Here is a 25,318-nt window from a genome sequence, read left to right on the forward strand (position 1 = left end):
AGTCCTTAAATCGCTTCTTTTACCTGATAAACAATCAGAACCTAAAGACTCTTCATTTACTATCATGAATGTCAAAGAAAAGCTGCAAGAACTGGGACATTTGGACAATTGAGCCTGAAAAATGACATGAATGAAACATGCATGATTAGTTGATTATCAGAATAATCGACTAATAGTTGCAGCTCTATTGAAAACTGAAAACAAAACACACTTTGCTCTTTTTTCTTTTGCATTATTTATTTAAACTAAAGCAGCAACTGACATTCAAGGGAAGTACGACTGCTACAACTCCCCTCATGTGTAAACCTGTTTCATAATCAAATCCGCTGTTAAAAAATCAAAGACAGACATAAAGTAACAAAATGATTCCATTTAGTAAGAAGTGACAAGATAACAAAAATGTGATTGAAACCGTTATCAAAAAGTTCAACTAGTGTAAAGACAATTTATGTTTTGATTACGACATATAAAGTCAAGTAGCTTATTTAATTGATATCCAAACCCAGATTTCCAGGCACATAGCCGCCTGTTCGAGATATTATAACAAGCCGAGAGCAGCTTTTTTCAAAGAAGCACAAAATCTCCCGCAGTGTGTCCCATTTCTTCACAATGACAGACGAATACAGAGAAACAGAGAAGTAGTGTGAAGTCCACAGTGAAATTAACAGTACATGAAATGGCACCTCACAGAAAAGAAGCAATTTGATATTAAATAGACTGCATCCAAAAAGCACCGATGGATTTGTCAATTCTGTGTGACTTTGTGTCTCTAGTGCAGCGGTTTGGGTTCACCCCCGACTCCTCCGGCGAGACGATAAACCGCAAGGCTGACTTCATGTGCCAGGTCATCCGCGCTCTCCTGCAACGCAAAATACAACGTCTGTTTGTATCGGATGATAAAAGCAAAAGGAGAAAGAAAAAGGTCTCAAAAGAAACTCTCACCTGCGTTTCTGCCTCGGCGTAAACTCTCACCACGTCCTCGGTGCCGGAGGGTCTCACGAAGGAGCGAGCCTGTCTGTACTTCTTCACTAAGCCGTCGATGGCCTCCTGCAGTCCGTCAGGGCTCACTGCCCGTCTCTCTGCATCCGTCGTGTCTATCACCCTGCGGTCCGACACCTACAGAAAGCACAAATATAGCTTTATATAAGTGTCCATGCACCATATATTCATGTGGAGGAGGCACTGATGGGAGTACAGATTACACACCAGCGATGGAATCTGACCACGTACAGTACATTTACTCATTGACCCTTACTTGAGTATTTTCATTTTTTGCAACTTAATACTTCCACTCAACAATATTTTGTCTTAAGTCAGTCTATTATATTGAAGTAAGCATGCTAACCAGCTAGCCCCAGATCTGAAACCTCCTTCTCCCAGAGGCCCAAAGCTCCTGTGGGAGCGGTATAGGCCACCAACCCTCCCCTGGTGGTCCAGCTGGCTGTACGGCTAACTGAGCTAACAAGCTAACAGTAGCTACAGTCATGGATGTTCAATAAGAATACAGTTAGAAGCAGTTAGTGGTAACTGTGGTGACATGCTGCCCCCATTTGTTGGGAGTATGAACACAAGGGGGCCAGTATCTTTACTTTTACACAATAACGGTAAGTGAGGTCAAAATGTCTTCCTCCAGGATTAATTATCACAATCATCATTCAGTATAACAGATAAATGAACGAGCACCTTGACTTTGAGCTGCCTGTTTGGCAGGTCGCTGTAGATTGCGTCCCACTGCTGGACAGTCATACTCTTGATGGCCAATATGGCTTCAATCAGCAGCATGTCAGAAATGGCATCCCCTACAGTCTTTAGAAGATACAAACACACAGTCACACGTCAGAGCTGTGAGTGGGCGCAACAATAATGCTGCTTTGTTGCGTTGCTTCATTGTGTGTTTGTGCGTTTCCACCTGGTTGATGACGTTCACGGTGTTCTGCAGCAGGAGAGCTGCTCTCTTCCTCTCGTCGTCGGTGCCCGTGTTCTCCGCCAGCTGCTGGATCTTCTCTTGAGCCGCCTTACTGAACAACACCTGAACACAACACCAGTACATTACCACACACATGAAGATTGGCTGTTATCAAAATGCTAGACTGGTGTGTGTCTGATTTACTCACAGTTCCATGACCGTTGGCCTCGAAGTACACACCGATATCAAACTCCTGGGCTGCGTGATGAAGGTGCTTCACTCCAGTTTTAGTACACCTGACTATTACCTGAATCACATGAAAATGTGTGAGCGCTACCTCAAACCTATTAAAAAAAAAAAATAGTAAAGAAATGCTTGTTTCTCACCTTCATTGTGTCTTCCAGATAGCGCGTTGAGCTTCCGTTAGCGTAAGCAGTCTGCACCACTGCTATCTGCAAGTCTAACCCAGCCTGTGTGAACCGAAACAAAAAACATTCACTCGAGAGTTTGTGTACCTTGTTTTTGTTTTTGTGTTTGTATTTCTCGGGAGAATACCTGTGTGAGCAGCTCTTTCAGGAAAGTGCTGATGAGAGTAGCGATTTTGTCTCCGTCCAGCAGGTGAAACTGTCCTTTAGAGTCGGAGTAGTAGTAAATGATTCGGTCAGCGTCGCCGTCGTAGGAACAGCAGCGCTCCCCTGGGTTCATCTCAATGCCTTCAGAGAGAGAGCAGAGAGAAAGTGCTAAATACAGCATCTGACTTTACTAATGTTCAATTTCCACTTGGTTATTTACACTTGCCAGTTTATTAGGCACGCCTAACTAAAACTATTGCACTCTGATAAAACAACCCTGTAAATCCAACTTTCATGAAGGTTGTAATGTTCAGTTTTAAGGAGTTGTTAATTCAACTGTATGATTGTTCTGGAGCATGTGGAGCCGTTAAAATAGTTTTATATTTCCTTCACCTCATTTATTCATAATGTAAAACAGGTGAAAAGGAACACAAGCTGCATCCTTTTTAACACCTTTCTAAAATAGTTTCAACAAGAACTGAACATTACAAACTTTATGAAGACGAGGTTTACTATCGAACCGTTGCAAACAGGTACGTGTACCTAATAGACTGGCAACTGAGAGCACAGTTGTTTGGCACTGCTTTGGCCTAAGCTTAATTTAAAGGACCATAAAAATGTAACACGTGTTGGATTCCTAGAAATTTCAGCTGAAGCCATTTTTTTAGGCGGATGTCATGTAAAATTAGTTTTATACCAAATATTACAGTTATTATTTTGTCAATTTGCTGTTTAACAGTCTCCATCTTGTGGTTAAACATTGCATCTCTGTCCTCATGTGAAATAATCTACAGAAACAGTTAATAATATCTACGGTTCTGTGGTCAACTCTTTATGATGGTGGTATCTATAATGCGTTAAAGATTTCATTTATTTTGCAATGTTCAAGGTGAATAAAACCTTTCATAGTTGAAATGCATTACAAGAATTTTATAACTAATTTGAATTACTATTCAAATCCATTATAATGTGATTATAAGTGTTTCCGGCAAATACACATTACAAGCTGGTTATAAGACACTATAATTGGTCACCACTTTGAATTAAAAAAAAAAGTCAATGCAAGTAAATGCTGTAAAAAAAATGCTTTTAACAGGCTCCGACATAATAAAGGTTAATCTATTATACTATTGTTTATAATACATTATAGACATCTGTGTCATAATGAGTTTTTCATCTGTATCTTTTTTATAAAGTACTGAAAAGTGTCGTCTAGTGAGCGCAGTCGCACCTGTTGGAGCTTTTTGCTGCACTTTGACAAAGTCGGCCCCGCACTGGTGGTTGAGCTTCCCTTTACTGCCGTCGTTGAACAGCGATATATGCAGCTCCTTCTTCAGGTGACTCTCCATCTCGCGCACCTTTAGAGCCCCGATACCGTTAGCACCATCCACGGTGAGGTGCTTCTGGTCGTCTGTGCAATTTGATGCCTAGCAGAGAGAAAAAGATGGAGGCAGGGAAAAAGGAATGATTTCCGGATGGATGGATGGATGGATGGCAAAGCCGCATACACAAAGAAACACCAGTGCACATGACACACCCTGTGTGCTTACATTCTTTGTGAGCTGAATGAAAGCTTGGCAGAGTTTCTTATAATATCCTTCCACCGTTGCTTCTCCATATTTACCCTGCGTGTTCTGACAGCAAACCATGTAGTGGAGTTGTGGGGTGGTCACCAAACCATAGTCTGATGAGTAAGAAGGCAAGAAAAAAATACATAACCAATAAAGCAACAAATTAATTTAATATGAGAGCGTAAAAATCTAGTTAACCCTACCTTTGCTTTTACCACCAAGTGCAGAGACTCCATCCAACACTGCTTGCGAGAGGCTGGCACTGCTGCTTCTGTAATCAGAGGTCACGTGTTTGTTTAGTCTCTTGTTATGCATGTTATTATAGGGGTGCTGTCTCGAATTAATAATACTAAAAGTCTGGTAAAAGTGGCTGTCAGTTTGCTTGTCTATATGGTAATCTTGGCTGTGGGTGCATCTATGAAACCAAAACTAGACGTCACTTATGGTCATATACCTGGTGTCTTTCCCCACAAACACGTTCGCCTCCTGGCTCATGTTTATGTCCTCCTTCTCTATAACGTCTTTCAGAGCCGTGAGCAAATCCTCCTGCTCCGCGTTGGCCAGCTGGGTGGCGTAGCCCTCCCATGTTGGTGTCACCATCTCGCCCATGGGGTCCACCAGCTTCACCCCGTTGTCCTCCTGCAGATGTAAAGAGTGAGACAGTAAGAAGAAGTTGAAGGGGAGGATTGGGACGATTATGTTTTTATAGCGTTGTTTATACAACAAATATAACAATTTAAAAAGAAGACAACATTATGGAGTCAAGTAAACAAGGTTAAGACATAAACGACTGTCACCTCTGGGTTGTGTGATGCAGTGACCATGACTCCGATGGTGGCTTTTGTCTTTTTGGAGCGGAGAGTTGCCAGCAGCCCCATCCTGAACATGACGTGGTCCAGATCTTTGGCGTTGGTCCTGAAACCAGCGGTGCCATACTGCAACACCAACCCTGCAGGTTTAGGGTGCAGCCCGGACTGCTTTGATACTTCCTGAAACTCGGCCATCACTGAAACACATTAGAAATACAGTTTACTTAAGTATAAGTACAAAACTATTACCGACAAAATGTACCTGTAATGTATCTAGGGCTGCAACTTAGTTTTTGGATTGATGATTAATCTTAGTCTATTATTTTCCCATTTAATCGATTAAATTTTTTGGTCTATACAACGGTGTCAGTGTTTCCTAAAGTCCAGTATGAAGTTTGAAAATGTTTTGTTTTGTCCACAACTCAAATATATTCAGTTTACCACCATGAAGGAGAACAGAAACTAAAAATGCTTCACATTTTAGAAGCTGGAATCAGAGAAATTTGACATTTTTCTTTAAAAAACAAAATACTCAAAACTTATTAACCGTTTATTAAAGGTGCAAGACAGGTTTTTAGGTCTGATGACTTCAACTTGAGCAGATATCCCTAAATCACAGCAAATAGTGACATAACTATGACATAACATCAAAACAGTTATTTTTCCACTTAAATTCTTACAAATTGCACCTTTAAAATAGTTGGCAATCAATTGAAAAGTTGACAACAAACCCATTCATTGATGAAGCTTGAAATATATTCCAGGTTAAAGTATTTATTATGCAGCAGAATGGATCCCACAGTGTCATATAAGAGGTTTATTATTACTTTATTCTACTATCATTACGGCATTAAAGTGTAATGAGCATTTTTAATCATGTAGCTGGTTGAGTTTGACCGAATTGGATGCATTTTATAGAGAAAACACAGCAAGAAAACATACTAAGCATTTATTTTGTCAGGCTATCACTACTGCTGAAGACAACGCCTGTCAAACATGTCAAAGGACAAGAAAAGGGCAAAGTTTACAGCAGACTGTCGCCCACAAACGAGATAAACTCAATAAACTGAATCATATCAGTTGAATGAGAACACCTTGGCTAAAGTAACTAGCTTAAATTACTTTAACACACTCGCAGCACAAAGTGTTGCATTAGGTACGACCGTAAAACACACAACTCAACATTAAGTTAAGAGTGTAGGAGCTTTAAAATGTGTTAAATTCACTTACTGTGTTGTTGAGCAGGGGAGTGTAGTGATGAGTGCGTGAAACGCTTCCTGTTCCTCCTCTTCTCCTTCTTCTCGCTGACGACGTGGCTACACTTCCGGGTACGTCACGTGACGTAAGTACGCCCGGCGTGCCCTGTCGGTGCGGCGAACGTCCTACAGTAGTGCTATGATGCAGGGGCGCCTTCAACACCACAACCAAGCGAAAATATGACGTGCAGATTAGATTATTTATAAAAATGTTAAGCTTTGACTGTGATTTGAATGTTTTTAAAAAATAAAAGCCCAAAATATCTCAAAGAAAAGCTTTATTTTGGGGCCGTGTAGCACAAATATGGAGTCTGCACACATGTAAGACTCGTGAATATAACCTTACCTGATCATAACCACACATCCAAAACAAATCATGTTCCACCTCCATCATGTGTCTGATGCAGAGCTCACATGCAGCAGCTCATAAACCACAGTCACGCTCGAGTATTAACCCTTTTGGTGCTGCGGGTTCCTGCACAGTGACCCCTCCACCCCCCCTACCCCACCATGCCGACTCCCCTTTAAGAGATGTGGGATGCGACGAGTGTCATCCAACCCTGTCCGAGCAACCCGCCGCTGAAGAGGAGGGGGGGAGGAGATTCTGGATGGACAAATAGATAGGCTAAATAAATAAACAAACGACAGGGAGGGAGGGGAGGAGTGTGAGGAGAAAAAAAAAGGAAATTCCCTTCTTCTGCTTATATTTTTTCCCCCCCTCTTCCCGTGCGTCTTTTGCGCTGCGCAGTGCCGCCGACGCCACCAGGGGAGCGCATTTTCTCTCGATCACAAGCTGCCGAGGCGGACAGGAACACCGCAATCTGACGACCAGAAGCGTGAGCGCGGCGGGGGGAGGAAACGTTGCGGGCTCTTCTCTTATTTTGAAAACGCTTTCCTGGAGGAAACGCATCCAAAAACCTGATGCGCCCTCCACACGGGATATCACACCGACCTATGGAGCATTGATTCACATTCCGTCTTTTTTTTTGTAATATTTTGAACAATCAGAGCGTTTTTTTTAAATCGGCCTATTTTATTATTGTGTGTGTGTTTTAAAGAATAATCGCTGCGGGGCTGAGAAGATAGCTTTCATTGCCAGCTGAGTGTTACATAACCGAGTGGCATTAGCTGTCCAAGGTGCTGAACTGAACGGTCGGAGGACTAAAACGGGACGCGCCGAGGGGAATTCACAACCTTGCGTAAGTCTACCCCATGTCGCCGCGCGTATTCTCAACGTGACCGAGCGATCTGATGCGAATATAACATTTATCTTTTAATTATTTTTTTAAAGCTCTTTTTTCTTTTTCTTTTTCATTTCCGCCCACACAGAAGGTCACACGGGCCCTATCGACCAAAAGAGAGGGGGGAGAAGAGGAAGAAGCGCGGCTCGCTGGGAAGCAGCTGGGTGTATATATATATATATATATACATACATATATATATATTCACACCTTTTTTTACGCCATCGTCCCGAGGTGAAACACATTCCTGAGGTGGTCGACTCGACGGAGAGAGAGAGAGGGAAAAATGTCGGGGCAAACGCTCACGGATCGCATCGCCGCTGCGCAATACCAGCTAACGGGATCAGATATGGCCCGCGCTGTCTGCAAAGCCACCACTCATGAAGTGATGGCGCCCAAGAAAAAGCACCTGGAGTGTAAGTGGAGTCCTTCTTTTTCTCTCATGTCACACACACCGCAGACATTTCTCTCTCTTTTTTTAACACAAGGCCTCACCGGCTGCACACACACACACACACACACCAGCCTGGAACACGTGCCATCACAGCCATAGAGAGCTTACCACATCCTTACCACCAGTCCTTTTTTTTAATTCCCCCCCTCTCTGCTCAAAAGGGTGTGGTGCCATAATGAATTGATGTGGCCAGGGTGGTGATGACCCCATCTGGTGACCCTGTGTGTGTCAAGCCTCCAGTAAAGATGATGGAAAACCCAGAGAGGAAGAGAGAGTGGAGAGGGAGAGGGAGGTCATAATTTAGAGTGGAATGACAAGTCATGCTCAGAGAAAGACCATTTTAATTTCCTCCCCTCCCTTTAGAGGCTGTGTGTGTGGATCCTGAGGGAAAATATCCAATTATAATGTGAATTACTGGTTCGGATGTTGCCTGTTTGGGTTCCTTTATTGTCTATCGGCGAGTTAAGCGGCAAAAAGTCACAGCTGAAGGCATTTTCTCAAACCTCACAGCTTTGTTGACACGTGTGCGGGCGACAGCAGGGGCCACCTTATGACAAATCACGATTAATCTTGGTGATCTACCACAAATACTGAGTCAGACCAAAGCAGTGGCGTGGCGCTGCATACAGATGGCGGGTGGTCTGATTGGCTGTCTGTGTGTGTGTGTGTGTGTGTGTGTGTGTGGTCACCGGGCAGGTCTGGTCCCTGCGTCTTCTTGGGCTAGGACCTTATATCTTGTGATCCGCTCCCCTGCTGAATAATTTAATAATCAGCCAATGACTGCCTTGCATTATTTACACAGCCAAAGGTGACAATGCTGATGCTAGAACGCACCGGGGACCGCTGCTTCCTCGCTCTCCACTGGGTCAGTGTGTCTTTTAACGTTCAGCTGCTCGGACCTGGACTTTTCCAAACGAGTCAGGACCTCTTTCTCCAAACGCAGGAGGCCACCTCTGTTGACCTCCTGAAGCCACAACGAGGAAACACCCTCACACACTGTAGTCATAAGACGGTCCGGTGTAATAAAGAGCGCACACACGTGGAAATGTTTCCTTCCATGATGTCTTCAGTCCACGAGGCTGTGCTGAATCTCTTTCTGGGGCACATTCAATGATCTACCTGTATGTAGGGCACTGTGCTTCTCTTGCATCTCGGCCGGCAGGAAATTCCTAACCTCAAAAGAGTGGCAAACATTTCCACTCAGACCCACAAGACTTGTATCAAAAATGGAGACAACATAATAACTGAACTCACTAGACTGAAAATAGGAAGTCAGACACTGTAAGTAACTTTACCAATTAGCTATCAGTCAACGTGTCTGCGGTATTTGATGATAGGAGGATACGAGCCGATAGGTCGTATTTATTCCCTTTTTGATGGTGACAGTTTGTGACCCTTGAGGTGGATGTGGGTGTGTTGTTGAAGGCGGCGGCGGTGGTGGTGCAGTGCAGTTGCCATGGCAACAGATTGAAAGTGTCAGGGGGTTGGCAGCGTGAGGACGGAGGGAGACTGCGAGAAGGAAAAAAGAGAAATGACAGGCCTGTCATCCCCGGAGTGCAGGGACGATCACACTGAACATATGTGTCTTTAGACTGAGTGATCTGTGTTTTCTGGTTACTGATGAAACATTTGTTCTAATACGTGGTCTTCTGATTGTACATTGCTGTTCAGAGCTGTAGTAGGTGTGAACGTGGGGCGTCATCTCATGATTCAGCTTCAAAATAAAACCTTCAACGGTAGAATCAGTGTGCAGTGTACATATAATTTTATCTAGGCTTTGACAATTGCTATCATTTCATGAAGGGCCCCACAGAGCAGGGAGTGAAGCCCAGGTGTCAGATATGTGTTATTCAACGCAAATATGCTGTAAAACAATCCACTGAATCTCATCACGGTATGTAGACGCAGTGAAAGGAACACGGCGGGACGTGTGTGACAAATTTGTGGAGAACATGTGGTCCGTGCAAGGTCAGCTGAACGCCGAGGGGAATAGGCTTAAATTCATCTGAGGTCACGCTGTAAATACACGCCGGGCGTAGTAAAAGCTGTTTTCGAGGAGTGAAATCAGTGCACTGACCGGAGCAAGAGGGCCGATCATATGTACATGAGAGTATAGTAGTTATGTCACATGACCTTTAGATTATCTATAGTCTATAGTATGGTGTGTGACTGCTGCTGGAGCCATAGATAACAAACCCGTATGTCTTTAAAATTTAACTAATTGCACCGTTGTAGTGTTGTAGTAATTCCTCTTTTTGGGAAATCATTCTTGTTTGCTTTCTTGCTGAGAGAGGAGAAGATCGATACCTCTCTCATATCTGTATAGTAGCCTAAATATAAAGTTACAGCCACCAGCTGGCTAGCTTAGCCTAGCATGACAACATGGAAACATGGAGAAACAGTTAGCTTGGCTCTGTCTGAAGGTGACCAAATCTAAATACCAGATCTCGAAAGTTCACTAACTATCACATTGTATCACCAGTGCTGTTTCACAGGTAGCTGCCCGACTAGCCTATGTCTTGAGCAGTATGCTAACTTCCAGAAGTCTTGTCATCACCACAAGATGTCATGTGTACATACGGATGGACCAAATAAGGCCAGCTGAATTAATTTTCGGTGCTCATGCTAAGCTAAGCTAACTGGCTGCTAGCTGTGGCCTTATACTTAGCACTCAGACATGTGAGTGGTATGGAGGTGAACTCACCCTCCATTCAGATAGACTGTCCACCATCTTGTTTTTCGTTTGAGTTCTGTATGTTAGCGTTGCACAAACAATCCCACAATGCAATCTTTTTTTCACTATAGAGTAACGTATTGCGTGTCTATTAAATAGTGAACGAGTGAAGGTTTTCTGAACACGGCTAAGATGTAAATGGGTGTGAAACCACCTGAGAACCACCTGAATAAGCTTATCTGGACCAGTCTCCATCTCAACATGATGCCAATGTGTCCGTATTCTGTTAGATTTTTTATCAAATACTATGTCTACTACCAGACAAGCCTGCTGTGCAACTATAAAAAAAAGATTATAGCAGACAGACTCAGACGCAGACACTGCCACACACAAACATGCCCTCGCACAGTGTGAGTCCTCCCGGTACATTATTAGAACCCTCCTGTGGACCGTGGATTACCGTAAGAGTCTTTATTTAGCTCAGCCAATCCTCATTAGAGACGCACACTCATATGTCAGTGTGTGTTTGTTTCAGGCGATGATACCCCAACAGAAAGAGTGGATTATTTGCTATGATATGGCCCATATGGCAACAACATTAAAGGAACATTGTGCGAGAAAGAATTAATTTGTGTTTCGGAATTTGGTGCCAAGATTAAGATTGCAATCCACAAAATACACAAAATACACAGCACTGTCATGAATACGGACAGCTGTACATTTGATACGATTATTTACTTATGATGATAATTTAGCAACTCAACAACTTTGCTAACAGCCGAACATCAAGCAAGTGACACAGCAGGCCAGCTAATATTACACACCAGACCGACTGTTGTGTGAGGCAAAAACGACCCAGACACTAAGACAGACAGGAAGAAGCAACACGCAGAAAAAGGATGGAAAAAGACAAACACAGGAAGTGGAAAAGTAAAACATGACAGCGTCTTTAATTCGCAAAGCTCTTGCCAAAGACTAAATGCCAGTCTGATATGTAGACTGTTTGGTCGCTCTCTCTTTCTAGCTTCTAAACTTTCTCCGTCAACATCCTCTACAGTTTTCTTCATTCCTTGCCAACATTCCCTGCTGAAAACCCTCTCTGTGGCATAAAGTTCCTTGTGGCAATGCTCCAAGCTCCCAGTCCAGGCTGGAGTCAGCTAACTGCACCGCCGACTGAGCTAACTAGCTAACGGTAGCTACAGGTAGCAGCAGCTAGGGGTTGCTTTAGGAACAAGTAAGCTATCTGTATCTGCTATTCTTGCCTGTTCGCTAGGCTCGGGTTCTGGTGCCCAGTCAGGCGCCATCCCTTACCAGCATTCCCTGTTCCTGGCCTTGAAAACCTTCCTGTCGACCCAAAGCTAATGTGCTAGCGGCAGAAACACCAACACACCCCTGTGAGGCCCTTGAGTCAGCTTGCTACACGGCTAACTGAGCTAACCGGCTAATCGTAATGACAGTTAGCAGCAGTCAAGGTTTGCTCTAGCAACAAGTAAGCTATCTGTACATCAGGAAAATAAGAAGTTGGAAGGAAAACCAGAAAACATATGGTCCAGATCCAGACAAAGAGATGAAAAACAAACTTCTTACAGGAGATTGTACTCGGTTACATCGACCAGGAGTTCGAGATGCAGAGTGAGAATGAAAGAGGTACCGTTCCCCCTTTGCAAATCAGAACAGCTCAAAATGGTTTTGAGCTGTTTTTTTAGGTGAAACAGTTACATAATGTCGCTTTAAGCTCCTGTAAACAGAAATAATAAGATGTACAGAGTTATTATTGAGTATTATGAGCTAAAGGTCTGCGAATGGCTTTGGACAGTGTTCATCCTGCTAGTATGAATATTAACTTGTAGCTGTGCCAGTGACACGATAATGTTATATAATGACCTTTCAGCCATTGTGGACCGTGTCTGTCTGCGTGTGTCATTTGAAAGAGGCTGCAGGGGAGCGAAGTCTTCAGCCATTTCACAGAGGACTGAGGCTACGTGAGGAAGGAGAGAGTAGACATTCAAACAAACACCATGGTGATGTGGGGAAGAAGTGTTGCAGAAAAAATATCATCAAATATCTAAACACAGATGGGAGCCATAGTGGGGAAATGGATGCAGCATTGAACATAAAGACATCAGACATCAGACATCATCGGAGGTGTCACAGTGAGGCTGCCGCCATCTGGTCATGCTATACAGATGGATTGGAGCATAATTAATCATGCAAAGATCAGAAGAAGCTCCGTGATTACTCTATTAACTTCAGACAATTTCCGAACCCATTTGCCTTTTTCTCCATTTTGACGATCTAATAAGATGATATCCCGCTCTGTGCTGGGAAGATCATTAAATTAAATCAACCTGAGTGACGGTGACAGCGCTGGTGACAAAAGCTGATAATAGAGAGGCGTTGGTGAGGGTGTGAAACAGGTGGTGTCGAGACAGGTTTGTGTGCACGGGGGATGGGCAGCGACACAGCCGCCATTGAAAGGCACGGACCGGTGATTAGTAATAATCTGTTTACAACCCTTACAACCACCCTAACCCACGACCCCTCCGTCCATCCTGCCGACCTTCAACGGCCTCGCTGCTCTACCTCCATACGTCTCTTCATTTTATCACTTCATCGCTGCTCCCTCGAGTGTCTCGCTCTTCCTCTCCCATCCTGTCCGTCTCGCACATTTCACCTTTTTAGCCTCTTGGTTTGTGTTGTCGGTTTTGTAGCTACCCTCTCAAGGCGAGGTCTGTTCAATATAACGGCCTCTCCGTCCTTCCATTATCAGCGGTGGCTGCCAATACTTGCTGCATTTATTCCCTCTCTGGCAGCCTGTATGGATACACTCAGTCCTGCCCTTGTTGCTCTGCTGTCAATGTCAGCTGGACGCACTCAAAAAAGCTTTGAAAATCTATGCCATGTTCAAGGTTTCGAGAATTTAAAGGAGATCATTACTCTGTTCTTATTCTGGCGCGGCAGTATGCGCACATGTGTACATTCATGCCGCGTGTGGATTCTGTGTGGAAACCTCAGAGAATACACTCACTGTCATTTCAAGGATATAATCTTTATTTCTTCAAAGTGTTGCTTACTATTTCTAAACATCTCCTCTAGCTCTCTTTTTATTGGCATGATGTATCTGAGGCCATCTGTCTCCCTAACTATGTCTCTCTCTCTCTCTCTGTGGACAACTAACCCAAATATCTAATTAGAAGCTCCCTCATCAGACAAGGAACAAATAAAAAGCTAGATATGTTGCTTATTTATTTTAAAAAGGGCCTGATTGATGCCAGTTGTTGTGAGATGATTCACAAACGCTGACTCGGTCTAGACTGGAAGCTCATAGCAGGAAGGTGGTTTGGTGTTATTTCGAGCGGACTATCACCAAACTGGCTCGGGGCTAGCAGGTTAGCATGTTAACGTCAACAGATCAGATCTCTGCAACACGACAATCGCTCTGACATCTATCTATAAATACAAGGAATCTCTGTCTGTGTGTGTGTGTTAGGGTTGCCAACACCCTGAAAAATAAATAGGGGACAAACCCCCCCCCCCCCCCTCGGACGGCTTGGTAACTTTTTTTTTTGGCCCTTTTTGTGTGTGAAATGATTTCCAAATAATTAGACTCGAATGTGAATTTACTTTCATGCATGTTTTTGAGTGATACGAATACATAGAAAAAAATATTATTCAACAATTAATTTTTTTGTGCTAAATAAAAGATATTTTTAACAGAAATCTGTCCTGCTTAACTTGACAGAATAAAATAAATATTTATTTATTTAACAGAACTGTCCTGCTTAACTGAAAACAGTATAAAATAACAGAAAACAATAGAAAGTTGTTACTTTCTTACTGATATATAGTTCATGTGTAGTATATCAACTGCCTGTGCAGTATAAATTATGCACATCACATCTATCTATGGACTGTTTGAACTGACATGTGTAAGGTTGTATATATGTATGTATAGCATAGTGTGTATTCTTTATCAATTATTCATCTATGTATTACTTTTATGTATTATTTATCTATTTTATGTATTCATCTATCAATTGTATGTGTTTATTACACTAAACATTTTTTTGGCCACAAAATTCTGACATTTATTGGACTTAAAAAACATTTGTATTTTTTCTGCATGCCATATCTGCCTCTGGTGTTGCCTGGTGGACAACAAACCAGTCAAGGGTCCACCTGGTTGTCCCTCACGTGTAGACCACTAGATGCATGCTGTTTCACGTCAAACAGTTCACCATGGGCTACAGAAAAAGTGCACCAGCAGACATTATCTACACTTTTTCCAGCCACGTTTTCTTTTTCTCATTCGAGTCTGTATTTTTGCAGCCTTTTCTTTTTTTATCGGGGGAGTAACGTTACTGCTCGTGGTGGAAGGCGTACCGTCTGCAGTGTCCTGTGAACCTGTGTCGTTGTGAGCCATGATGGATTGTTTTGCCAGTTGCCTCAGTCTCTTGTCTTCCGGTATCTTCTTGCAAGCAACAGTACCTCGACCAATGAGAAGAGCCGGATTCTGCATTGTTATTCTCGTGTGTGAGTGTGCTGTCGGCTCATTGGTCACAGAGCAGGAGAGGGCTGCCAGTAAGATTACCGTAAATATTCGTATAAAACGCCCTGTCATTCATTGATTCCATTGACATTTTGAAGACCATTTTGATTCTCACGGAAATACGGGACAAAGTGCGTCCCTTTTAAGCTCAATACGGGACGCGTAACTTTGTTTCTAAATACGGGACGATTCCGTTTTTCAAGGGACGGTTGGCAACCCTAGTGTGTGTGTGTGTGTGTGTTTCTGTTAGTCAAATATCTCTGTGGATCAGGATCACACTGACCTGAGACTTTCAACATGGCTGCTGCGTGGTTCAGTGGTGTGCATCTAAGCATTTGCTTGGACTGCAATGATACCGTGAATAAATTATTTCATAAATGCTTTACAAATTCCGCCGAGCATTGTCCACGGAGCCACCACAGTCACGTGTGCACCAGAGCCAATCACTGCACACCGTGGCCATGTGCGCACCAGAGCCAATCACTGCAGAGCTCAAGCCAACGACATACCTGAAGAAACAAGCAGATTTATACCTGCAGCGGAGCGAGCTGGACCGGGATTTTGCCGGCGGTTCGGTCCCGTTCTGTTCTGTTCTGTGCCTCTAAACTGACTGTTGTGGATTAATGAGATTAAACGAGTCCGGACCGAGTCTGTTCGGGTCTGAGGAGATCTGGAGACGCGCGGACAACAAAGTGGAATCGGAATCTGTGGATGTTCGTGTGTAGCTAGCCGCTAGCTGCTAGCGGCTAGCTACACGGCCCACCTCCCGAGGCGACGGACCGGAAGCATCGGCACGTCCAAAACTGGACCTAGGGTAAATAATGTCCGCCACGCTTTTCCGCGAACATTGCCGTCACGTTTGCTTTGTGTCTGGTGCAGGAAGACACGGTAAAAACGGGGTTTTGTCACGAAAGTGTCCAAGCAGCAAGTTTGGTTGTTGAGGAACAGGAAGTTGTGGGAGGGACCTAGGTGGATGATTGACAGGCAACGACGGTCGGACAGCGATATTGAGAGTTGAGAGATTTGTTACATTTAGCGTGTTTGGAGTGTGTAGTTAGTGTGTTATGTAGTGTTTGGTGTAGTATGTTTAGTGTGTAGTGGAGTCGGTATTTCGTTTAATGAGTCAGAACAATGAGAAGATGCTGAATGTGGAGCAGGCAGTGCAGCTATTTATTCAGCTGGAAGGAGCTCAGGCAGACCTGAGCATTGCCTGCATTTAAATGTAAATAGTTACATATAACTTTGTAAATTTTTTTAATGTATGCACAAATTTAGCAAACAACAATTTATATTTGCATTATAAGTAAAAAGAAAAAATGGTTAAACATATTTGTGGTTTTCACAGTAAAAAAATCTAACTTTTTCTACTCAGATTTTATGTTTTTTTTTGTGATTTTAGGTCCATTGTGTTAATACAGTATGTCAAAATAAAAAAATAACCGTACAGTCACACATGTGAGGTTGTGCTGAAAATAATGACACCAAGTAAATAGTTTTTAAGGTGAAATATAATGGTATAATCAAAAGTAGTCAAAAACAGCCAATTATCTCCCTGACGTCCCACCTTCAAACACAGCCTCATTTGGCCATCCATGAAAAACTAATTAACCTCCCACTTTTTTTATAGGAATACACTTTTCTTACGGGCACTGCACTAGTAGTGACAAAACCGCCATTTCTTCACACTCCGATGATAATCTTGGTACATTTGTTAATGTTTTAAAGAGAAATTGTTACATGTTGCACCTTTAATGCACCTTTGCTGGCTTTCTTTGTCTTTTTATGATTGATGACGATGATAAAATAATGACATAACATAAGACCAAGGTAATAAACCTGCTTCTGATTACTCTGACAGAAAAATCTATATTTCTGGGGTTTGGACTTAATTTTTCTTACCATTTGCTCACATTTGGTGACACTTGGCAGATTAGTCATTGGTGAATACAAATGTTCTTCATAGGACATAAAGGAGAGAGATTTCTAGTCACTGGATAATTATAGTACTCCTTCTGAGGACCAGGGATCTGTATGACCCAGAAAATGAGATACAGCATACATGACAAATTTATCTGTGTTATTATTAATGCCTAAGCGGTGTTGCTTGTTGCTTGGTTGAAGTATTGTACGTGTGTTGCTGCTCCTGCACACTTTACACTCCACCTCAGGCTGATGCAACCGTCCAGACTCTCGCTGCTGAAGACCTCTCTGACTGTCTGACTGTCTGAACTGGCACCCGGGGAGGAGAGCTGACGAAGCATTATTCTCTCTTTCTGCACTGTCAGCGTGCGTGTGTGTGTGTGCGTGTGTGTGTGTGTGTGTGTGTGTGTGTGCCCGTGCACCAAAATCATTTTGTATGTACATCAGGTCTTACTCCTGGCTTAATAGTCTCATGGGCGTCTCGAGCAGCTCTGCAGTGAACACTCGGCCCTCCGGCTTAATCAAAGTTTAAACAGAGCAGTTCAGATTATGGAGCCGCTTGTCTGAAACTAAACGAGCCCTGACACTCGTCTTACATACCGAGCTCTGATGCAATGATGTAAGAAATCTGTGAATGATGGTGTTTTCCTTTTGCGGCCGTGTTGCAGACCTGGTGTCAGCCACCAACACCACCAACGTGAACATCCCCCAGATGGCTGACACGCTGTTCGAGCGAGCCACCAACGCCAGCTGGGTGGTCGTCTTCAAGGCCCTCGTCACCGCCCATCACATGTGTGTCCACGGCAACGAGGTTAGTGGTCGAGACCCCGGGCAGACCGGTCACATCTGGTGCAGTGAAGTTCAAGCTTAAATCTAGTTTTATTCAGCGATATAAGAAACACATGAAGGCTTGATTGAGTTATCTTTATATCGTCTTTTGAGAGCTTTAAACGCAATTCATCAAAGAGATGAATGAGCGCTGTGGGTTCAGCAGCCATTCATGGAACCAGATCTGTGAAATCTGTCATGTGGTAGAAAAAGTACAGCAGGGATAATCTAATCACAGTCATTAAAGTGTTGTTTTTCTTTAAGCCATAACTTCGTTTTCCTCCACTGTTCTTGTTTCTCTTCCTAAGAGGTTCATTCAGTACTTGGCGTCCAGGACCTCCCTGTTCAACCTCAGCAACTTTATCGACAAAACCGGCTCTCACGGTAAGAGCAGACGAACAGCGTCCGGTGAAATGCAAATCAGAAACAGGAAGAGATAAACACAAAAAGGGAGCCATCTGGCAAATAGGAGGGCCTGGACAAGATCACACGCGTGTAATTGTACACACATGCATGCAAACAGATGCTGGCATCTCTGCCTCCAACGTCCAACGTCTCGCGTAAAATTACGCTCTTGAGTTCAAATGTTTTATGACGGAATTTTTATGCATCAGGTCGCCTTGTTTCTTTGTGCTTTTTCTCTGTGTTAATCCCAGACGCACTTCAAATAATATTGGTTAGACGCATGAAGTTAATCTACGATCTTAAGAGGCATTTTGGTACAAGAATGATAATAAAAGGCAGGATTTATCCGGAATATGACGATTCATAGGTGAAATGTTGTCACTTCCAGAGGAGTCGGTGCAGATTATGGTTACCAAACCACCTGCAGAGAATTTACTGATGCATACATGGTTGTCACAAATGCCAAATCTGCAGTTACTAATGACTGGGTAGGTTAAACTTTTAGCCCAATATATGGATTTTAGAGGAACAAAGTGTCTTTCAAAACGTGGAATATTACCTGCTGCAAGAGGACTAGAACTAGTTTAAGATATGCATCACACATGAGAAAGTAAGGAGAAGAGTGATATGAAAAACTCTCCTACAAATACAAATAAACACCAGTTCTTGAGCAGATATAAAGAAAAAGCTGTGATAATGAACTCCGAGTGCTTTCTAACGTACATGTTCTGTTCAGGCTATGACATGTCTACATTCATCAGACGGTATGGACGATACCTGAACGAGAAAGCCTTCGCCTACCGCCAGATGGCTTTTGATTTCACCAGAGTCAAGAAGGGGTATGTTGAACACGGCGTTCAGAGAACTTGTGCTTGTGGGCGACTCTATTGTTTCTCTATCCAATGTTTTCATCTCATGTCCTTTCAGCGCTGAGGGTGTGATGAGGACCATGACCACTGAGAAGCTGTTGAAAGGCATGCCTGTTCTGCAGACTCTGATTGACACACTCCTGGAGTTCGATGTGAGTCCGACTTTGTGCTTCGGCTTGACATATATTTATTACAGACCCGTGCAGCATCACAAGACAGAAGTTTCTCTCCCTCTTTCCTCCTCTCAGGTTCATCCCAAGGAGCTGAACAATGGGATCATCAATGCCGCATTTCTGCTCCTCTTCAAGGACCTGGTCAAAATGTTCGCGTCCTACAACGACGGAATCATCAACCTATTAGGTCGGTAGAGTCCTGACGACCTCTCGCTTGGCCCCTTGAAGACGTAAGCGTGGATCACGATGAATCTGAACCTGTGCGCCGGTTGTTTTCACAGAGAAATACTTCAAGATGAAGAAGAGCGACTGTAAGGAGGCCTTGGAGATCTACAAGAGGTTCCTGACCAGGGTGACAAAGATCGGGGAATTCATGAAGCTGGCTGAGGTGAGCGACCTTTAATACGACTTCTTAAATGATTGTTCAGATCTCATGACTTCACACTTTCATATTATGTGCAAGTGATACGCCGGTCCTTTTCAATTAACGTCTTTTGGGAGCAGATCCATAGTCACCTGTAGTCAGGTGACCTTAGCCACCAAGCGTGACGGGACCATGGATTTGGATCATGGTTTGGATTAAAATAGGTATGTGAAGTAACGTTACGTACATAATGTAAGGCAAATTACTCTTGTAACTGTAGCTGCCGTTAGCTCAGTAAGTTGTGACGCTAGCGGCCCGGACTGGGAGCTCAGAGTGGTATAACGAGAAAAGACAGACCGGGCTAACGCTAACGTAGATATCTCTGCAACACACCCGAGGGAGACTTTCACAACATCACCTGGTGTTTTTATGGAGTAGTATTTAGATGCATCTGCTCTCCACAGAAGGACTGGCGTATCACCTACTTGGACTTTGGCGTCTACCCTGCATGTAATTAAAAAAGAAAGTGTGAAGTTGTGTTGTCTGAATGCAGATTGAAGAGAGAGCCACAGTGTGTGAAACGTTGATTCTGAACTTGTTTTCCTTTAACAGACGGTTGGAGTCGACAAAAACGACATTCCCGACATCAACTATGTAAGTTTGATGCTCTCATTTTCATTTGTACCCTAGATAAAAGACCATCCGACCTGACACACACACACACACACACACACACAGAGAAACAGCCATGACTCACCCACCATAATCTCCCCGCCCAGTGTCTCCACCCGGGAGTGGTGGTGGATCTTGCAGACTCAGACGATGAAGACTGTCCTTTCCAACCTCTCGAGGACCCGGTAACCATAGTTACACAGGGTGGCCCGGCTGAGTGCCTGTTAGCAGGATGGAGTGTCGGCATGTTGAACTCAATTCAAAGTCAAACGCACAAATCACAACGTTTGTGTGCTTATACGCGCATGAGAGTGTTGCAGTGAGATCTTGTCCAGATTTTTTCCGCCACTTCTGGTGTACGTGGACTTTAGGCACAGCCTGTCAGAGACGAGTGGAAGGGATCATTTATTGATCGCTCTGGTTTTGGATTTTTTTCCTTTTTGTCAGGCTCCCAGCAGTATCCTGGAGAGTCTGGAAACACACATGAACGGTCTGGAGGACGTGAAGGGCGGAAAGAAGGGGTAAGAGATTGTTTGAGTCTCGTCTTGTGCTTCTCGCTCTCAGTATGAAGTCAGATTAGAGGAAATTAGAAATGAAAAGACACTCAGATCTGAGAAACTCCCTCTTTGTTATTTAAAAGACTTGCGTACCCGGGAGAAAAGTTGGTAGAAAGAGGCCTGAACAAAGTGCTTTCCTTCTATAATTTCCTTTAACCCTTCCTCTCTTTTATCCCCCTTTCTGTTCATTTGGAATCACCAGTGAAGGGTGAGCATCTACTGTGTGTTTTGGTTTGTTCAGAGTTCACTAACTTCTTAGAAAAACTGTGTAGAGTTTTTATTTCACTGTCATCCCTCCCCTCCCGCAGGTTAACTCTTACATTATTCACATGTGAACTACAGTATGTAGGTGATCCCCATGTGAATAGAAAACCATAATGCCACAACTAGGTTTACATGTGGAAGTGTGTGTTATCGGTGTGGTCACATGTGTGAACGCTGAGAGAAACACATGTTGTGATCGAGCAGTAAGTCACCTCATGTGTATAATCACGTCCTGACATGCGATGTGAATCAGTGTATGAAGGGGTTTTTATTTTCCTGAAGCTAAATTTGGCTGTTCAAAAATCAAAAATGTTAGCATTGGAAACGATTGGATGTTTTGTTTTTTCTTTCGTACAGCGTTTTGCTTTGGAAATGACCTCTTCATATGATCACATGTGATTCAATCTGTCGTGCATATTTGCCCCATCAAATATTTTCCAGCCTGTGTGCGGCAGATCTGTCTATTTCAGGCAAAAACACTAACAATCTCTCCTCCTCCGTCTCTCCTCTAGGTCTCCAACAAAGGTGAGATGCACATTCACGACAGTCGATGTTTATATTGAGCTCTTCCAGTCTGGTGCGCGGCTTACAAAGGAGCGTCTCTATCTTTCTTTCAGGGGTCCCCGACGAACAACGTGTCTCCGACATCGACCCCAGCCAAATCTTCAAACGCTGTTCCTGCGCTGCAGCCTCCTCCCGGGGAGACGGCAGCCGCCGCCGCTGCCGCCGCTCCTGAGCCAGCTGAAGAGTGAGTGACTGTCTGCTGTGACTTCCTCTCTCATCTCCTCTCGTCATCCTGAAAGTCCTTTTTTTGACATTTGGCGATAGATGGCCCTTTGAAACTGAGAACCACATCTAATATTATGATGGTGATAATTCGAACTTGATAGATTGAGTATTTGTTTTTGGGTGAACGGATGTTGATATTAGTCATGCTAGCATCAGGTTGGTCAGTCAGCCATTTTGGTCCTTACTGAAAATCTCAACTATTATTTGGTGGATTAAATGAAATGGATTAAATTTTATACAGACATTCTTGGTTCCCAGAGGATGAATCCTGCTCACGTTGGTGATCCTCTTACTTTTCCTCGAGCACAACAATGTTGAGAATTTTGGGTTTGAGTGAAATATCTCGACAACTATTGGATTAGTTGCCATCTCATTTATAATTAAACAGTCGTTCATGGTCCCCAGAGGATCCATTATAATCCTTGTTGAGCTTCCTTACATTTCATCTGGTGCCATCAGCATGTAGGTGGTATTTGTGCCTGAACCAAGAACCAGACCTTAAGCATTGTGTTGTCACCACATAGAATCGGAAATTGATCTGTAAAGAACATTGAAACACAAAGAAAAGTAGATTTGCAATGCTGACGTTTATCCCGGCAAAGGGTCGAGGTGCTATAGGAACAAAAAAATGTTGAAGAATTACATACAAACATATATTTAAATGTCATTCTCACTCCGTGTTTCTGCCTCCAGTTCCTTGTTGGACCTGGATCCACTGTCCTCCTCAGGTCCTTCAGCACCATCAGCTGCCCCCACGTCCTGGGGAGGTAAGTCCATCTATCTATAATCCATCTAACTAGTGTTTGAGCAAATTACTCTATAATGACTATGAATGGCAAGAAAATAAGCATCCCATTTTCTTTCAGCATACAATCTTGATGGCTGAGTTTTCATTAGTGGCGATCTCATTCGCAAAAAAGAGCAAACTAATGTTTTAGTTTAGGCTTTTACTGACAAGTCTTTTCCCTTTTTCCTTGCTTTCTGCCTCTGTAGATCTTCTCGGATCAGGTGAGAGTCAAAATAATCTCCACGTCACCTCCAGCCTGTTGTCTAGACTAGTGTAGCCTTGAATCATCCTCCAGGATACCTCAAATGTCATTGGCTTTATTTTGGAGCAAACTAAATCTGAAATTGAGGTTTCCTGGAATCAGTGTCGGTGTTTTAATCCAAATCAAGCATAAAGATAGACTGTAATTGTACAAATGTCACATGGTTTCCTCCCTGTTTGTCTCCTCAAGCTGTTTACTTTAGTCTGAGTAGTCTCTTTGTTTCTCTCTGCCCTCTCTCTCCCTCTCCTCCACATACTCCATTGTCTGTTTTTTGGTTTACAACGGGGGCTTTTTTGGTTGGATGTTTTTTCATTTGTTGGTTCTGACCGGATGGTGCTGGATAATTTTTACAACTTTACTTTAAAATTTTGGATTTTGCTTTGGTCCGTCAATTCGAAAACTTTTAATTGGGCTTTACTTTGATTTGGACCTTTGTTTTGGCTTGCCTTTGTTCACTGTTGTGACGGTGACTCAACCGGTTCTTTTGGTTGCACTTTTTGGGGTTTATTTTGATACCTTTCTTTGGGGGATCTTGAACAACCCCGGCGGTACTCGCAGAAATGGGCGATTCCTTGCTATCTGAACCCACCCTCACGGCAGAGCCCGCCCCCTCCCCTGCAGCAGCAACGCCCACTCCTGCAGCGGCAGAACCCGGAGTCTCTCTAGCTCCTCCCACTAGCACAGCAGCCGCCACCTCCCCTGGCGCCGCCAATATGGATCTGTTGGGAGGTCAGTGGGCTTCCAGAAAATTCTCTACGAAAGAATCACTCTGGGAAGCTCAACCCTAAAACCATCACACAATATGATAACACAAAGACGACTGCATGCTCAGACACATACAGTATGTAGACACGACTTTGCTGATTTATGACCGACACTGTCTGTATTCTGCTAGCGAAGCTGCATCATCAGAACTGATGCACACCGCCATCATTTTCAGCTATCGACTGCCTCGTATGCCTAGAAAAGTGTTAAATATACGAAATAATTATGAAATAAATATTCATACGAATAGATTGGGTTAAAGATATATGAATGAACCAATCGTTTGTCAGTTAACTTCACCTTTCAGTCAGTTAAATCCCTCCACCCTCGACAGCTGCTAGCCAGTTAGCTCCAGTTAGCGAGAGTAACATCGCTGCTAAAGTTATTATGAATCAACAAACTAGAAGGTGCTGCTGTAAATAAACCTAGTACCCAGATACTATAGTATTTTGTCCACTTTTATTTTACATGCTACCTACCTGGCTGCATTTTGAGCTTAGTTAGCAACTCAGTTGTTTTGGTTTCTTTTACTTTTAGTTATATATTTTCAGATCAAGACACCGCTGAGGTTAAGTGACTAGCTATCTGCTCCCCTAATTAGCCATGGAGCTAACTGGCTACATTTGGCGTAAGTTGTTCAGCTAGCTTGCAAAAGAGAGGAAGATTGCATGTGATTGGCAAAAAAATTAAACGACAGCAACTATTGATACGATGGCTGCCATGAAAAGAAATATTATAAATGTGACATAAAATCAAAAATATTAATAATTATTTAAAACAATCACTTTTATATCGTAAAATATTGGTTCATTCATTATTTTTACACTATTTATTTACATGACGAGTATTTATTTTGTGATTATTTATTCATTTAACAGTGGCCACTTTTGGGACTCCATACAGAAAATAGATCTTTTGGCATGATAACAAACAGGAAACACGACAATCTCATTTTCACTCGCACGCACGCACACACACACAAACACACACAGACTGTTCCTCCACACACTCACAGACATCCACTGCATTATGTAATTATGTACAGCTCACCTTCGGCTTGCATACTGCTACACTCATCCTCCACATGCGTCTTGTTTGATAGGCAGACGTGCTTTTCTTTGACCTCACTGAAAAGCAATTCTATCAAACCCTGTCACATGCCTACAGCTACTGATGGCAGCTGTTATAACACTTGTAGATTTCAGGCTTATTCTGCTCTTTGTGCTGTAGATTAATCCTCGCTGTAGTGCCTCCTGTCTGTATTCCCATTTGTCCATTCACCTGTCAGTCATTAATGTCTGATATCAGTGCTGTAAGCCACACTTTTGTACAGTTACTTTAATGGCAAGTAGTGAATGTTTCCTGCTTTTTAGTCAAATGCGCTCTGCTTACCTTTATTTTCCTGATGTTCACTCTTCCCCCTCATGTTTTCTGACTCCTTATTTTTCTCTTTTCATCTTTATTTCTTCATCTGTCTCCGTCTCTCGGGGGAATCTGTGTTCTCCGGGGGTTTTATATGAACCTCAGATGCCTTTGCAACACCTGCTGCTCCCACTGAGGCCTCCGCAGCCGCGGCTGAAGGTGGGGCTGCCGCTACATCTGTCCCAGCCGCCAACGCCGGAGCTGGTGGG

General features: G+C 43.3%; 2 protein-coding genes across 7 annotated transcripts in view; one reads left to right on the forward strand and one right to left on the reverse strand.

Annotated features, from left to right (window-relative positions):
* Positions 1-219: 219 nt before the first annotated feature.
* pgm3 (phosphoglucomutase 3) lies at positions 220-6,578 on the reverse strand. The gene is made up of 14 exons (XM_030405110.1): positions 6,461-6,578; positions 6,089-6,268; positions 4,847-5,055; positions 4,504-4,688; positions 4,253-4,320; positions 4,029-4,162; positions 3,710-3,905; positions 2,462-2,619; positions 2,293-2,376; positions 2,115-2,213; positions 1,910-2,029; positions 1,684-1,806; positions 943-1,116; positions 220-859 (listed from the first exon to the last, which is right to left on the reverse strand). Coding segments are annotated over exons 2-14 (1,641 nt in total). The 5' UTR covers positions 6,090-6,268; positions 6,461-6,578; the 3' UTR covers positions 220-769.
* A 102-nt stretch (positions 6,579-6,680) lies between these two features.
* Positions 6,681-25,318, forward strand: part of LOC115573963 (clathrin coat assembly protein AP180) — a 29,749-nt gene continuing 11,111 nt past the window's right edge. For 2 of the 6 annotated variants that reach the window (XM_030405103.1, XM_030405106.1), the window contains exons 1-17: positions 6,682-7,313; positions 7,444-7,771; positions 17,621-17,763; positions 18,089-18,164; positions 18,922-19,024; positions 19,113-19,206; positions 19,303-19,414; positions 19,509-19,615; positions 20,204-20,245; positions 20,711-20,784; positions 21,023-21,028; positions 21,597-21,609; positions 21,702-21,832; positions 22,567-22,640; positions 22,867-22,881; positions 23,481-23,651; positions 25,215-25,313. In XM_030405103.1, coding sequence (XP_030260963.1) covers positions 7,642-7,771; positions 17,621-17,763; positions 18,089-18,164; positions 18,922-19,024; positions 19,113-19,206; positions 19,303-19,414; positions 19,509-19,615; positions 20,204-20,245; positions 20,711-20,784; positions 21,023-21,028; positions 21,597-21,609; positions 21,702-21,832; positions 22,567-22,640; positions 22,867-22,881; positions 23,481-23,651; positions 25,215-25,313 — 1,390 coding nt within the window. In that variant the 5' untranslated portion in view covers positions 6,682-7,313; positions 7,444-7,641. Of the gene's footprint in view, positions 7,314-7,443; positions 7,772-17,620; positions 17,764-18,088; positions 18,165-18,921; positions 19,025-19,112; positions 19,207-19,302; positions 19,415-19,508; positions 19,616-20,203; positions 20,246-20,710; positions 20,785-21,022; positions 21,029-21,596; positions 21,610-21,701; positions 21,833-22,566; positions 22,641-22,866; positions 22,882-23,480; positions 23,652-25,214; positions 25,314-25,318 lie in introns of all 6 variants that reach the window. The other 4 variants (XM_030405107.1, XM_030405108.1, XM_030405105.1 and 1 more) reach the window with 3 other exon arrangements.

Source organism: Sparus aurata, chromosome 22 (genome assembly GCF_900880675.1).
Source record: "Sparus aurata chromosome 22, fSpaAur1.1, whole genome shotgun sequence".
Lineage (NCBI taxonomy): Eukaryota > Metazoa > Chordata > Actinopteri > Spariformes > Sparidae > Sparus > Sparus aurata.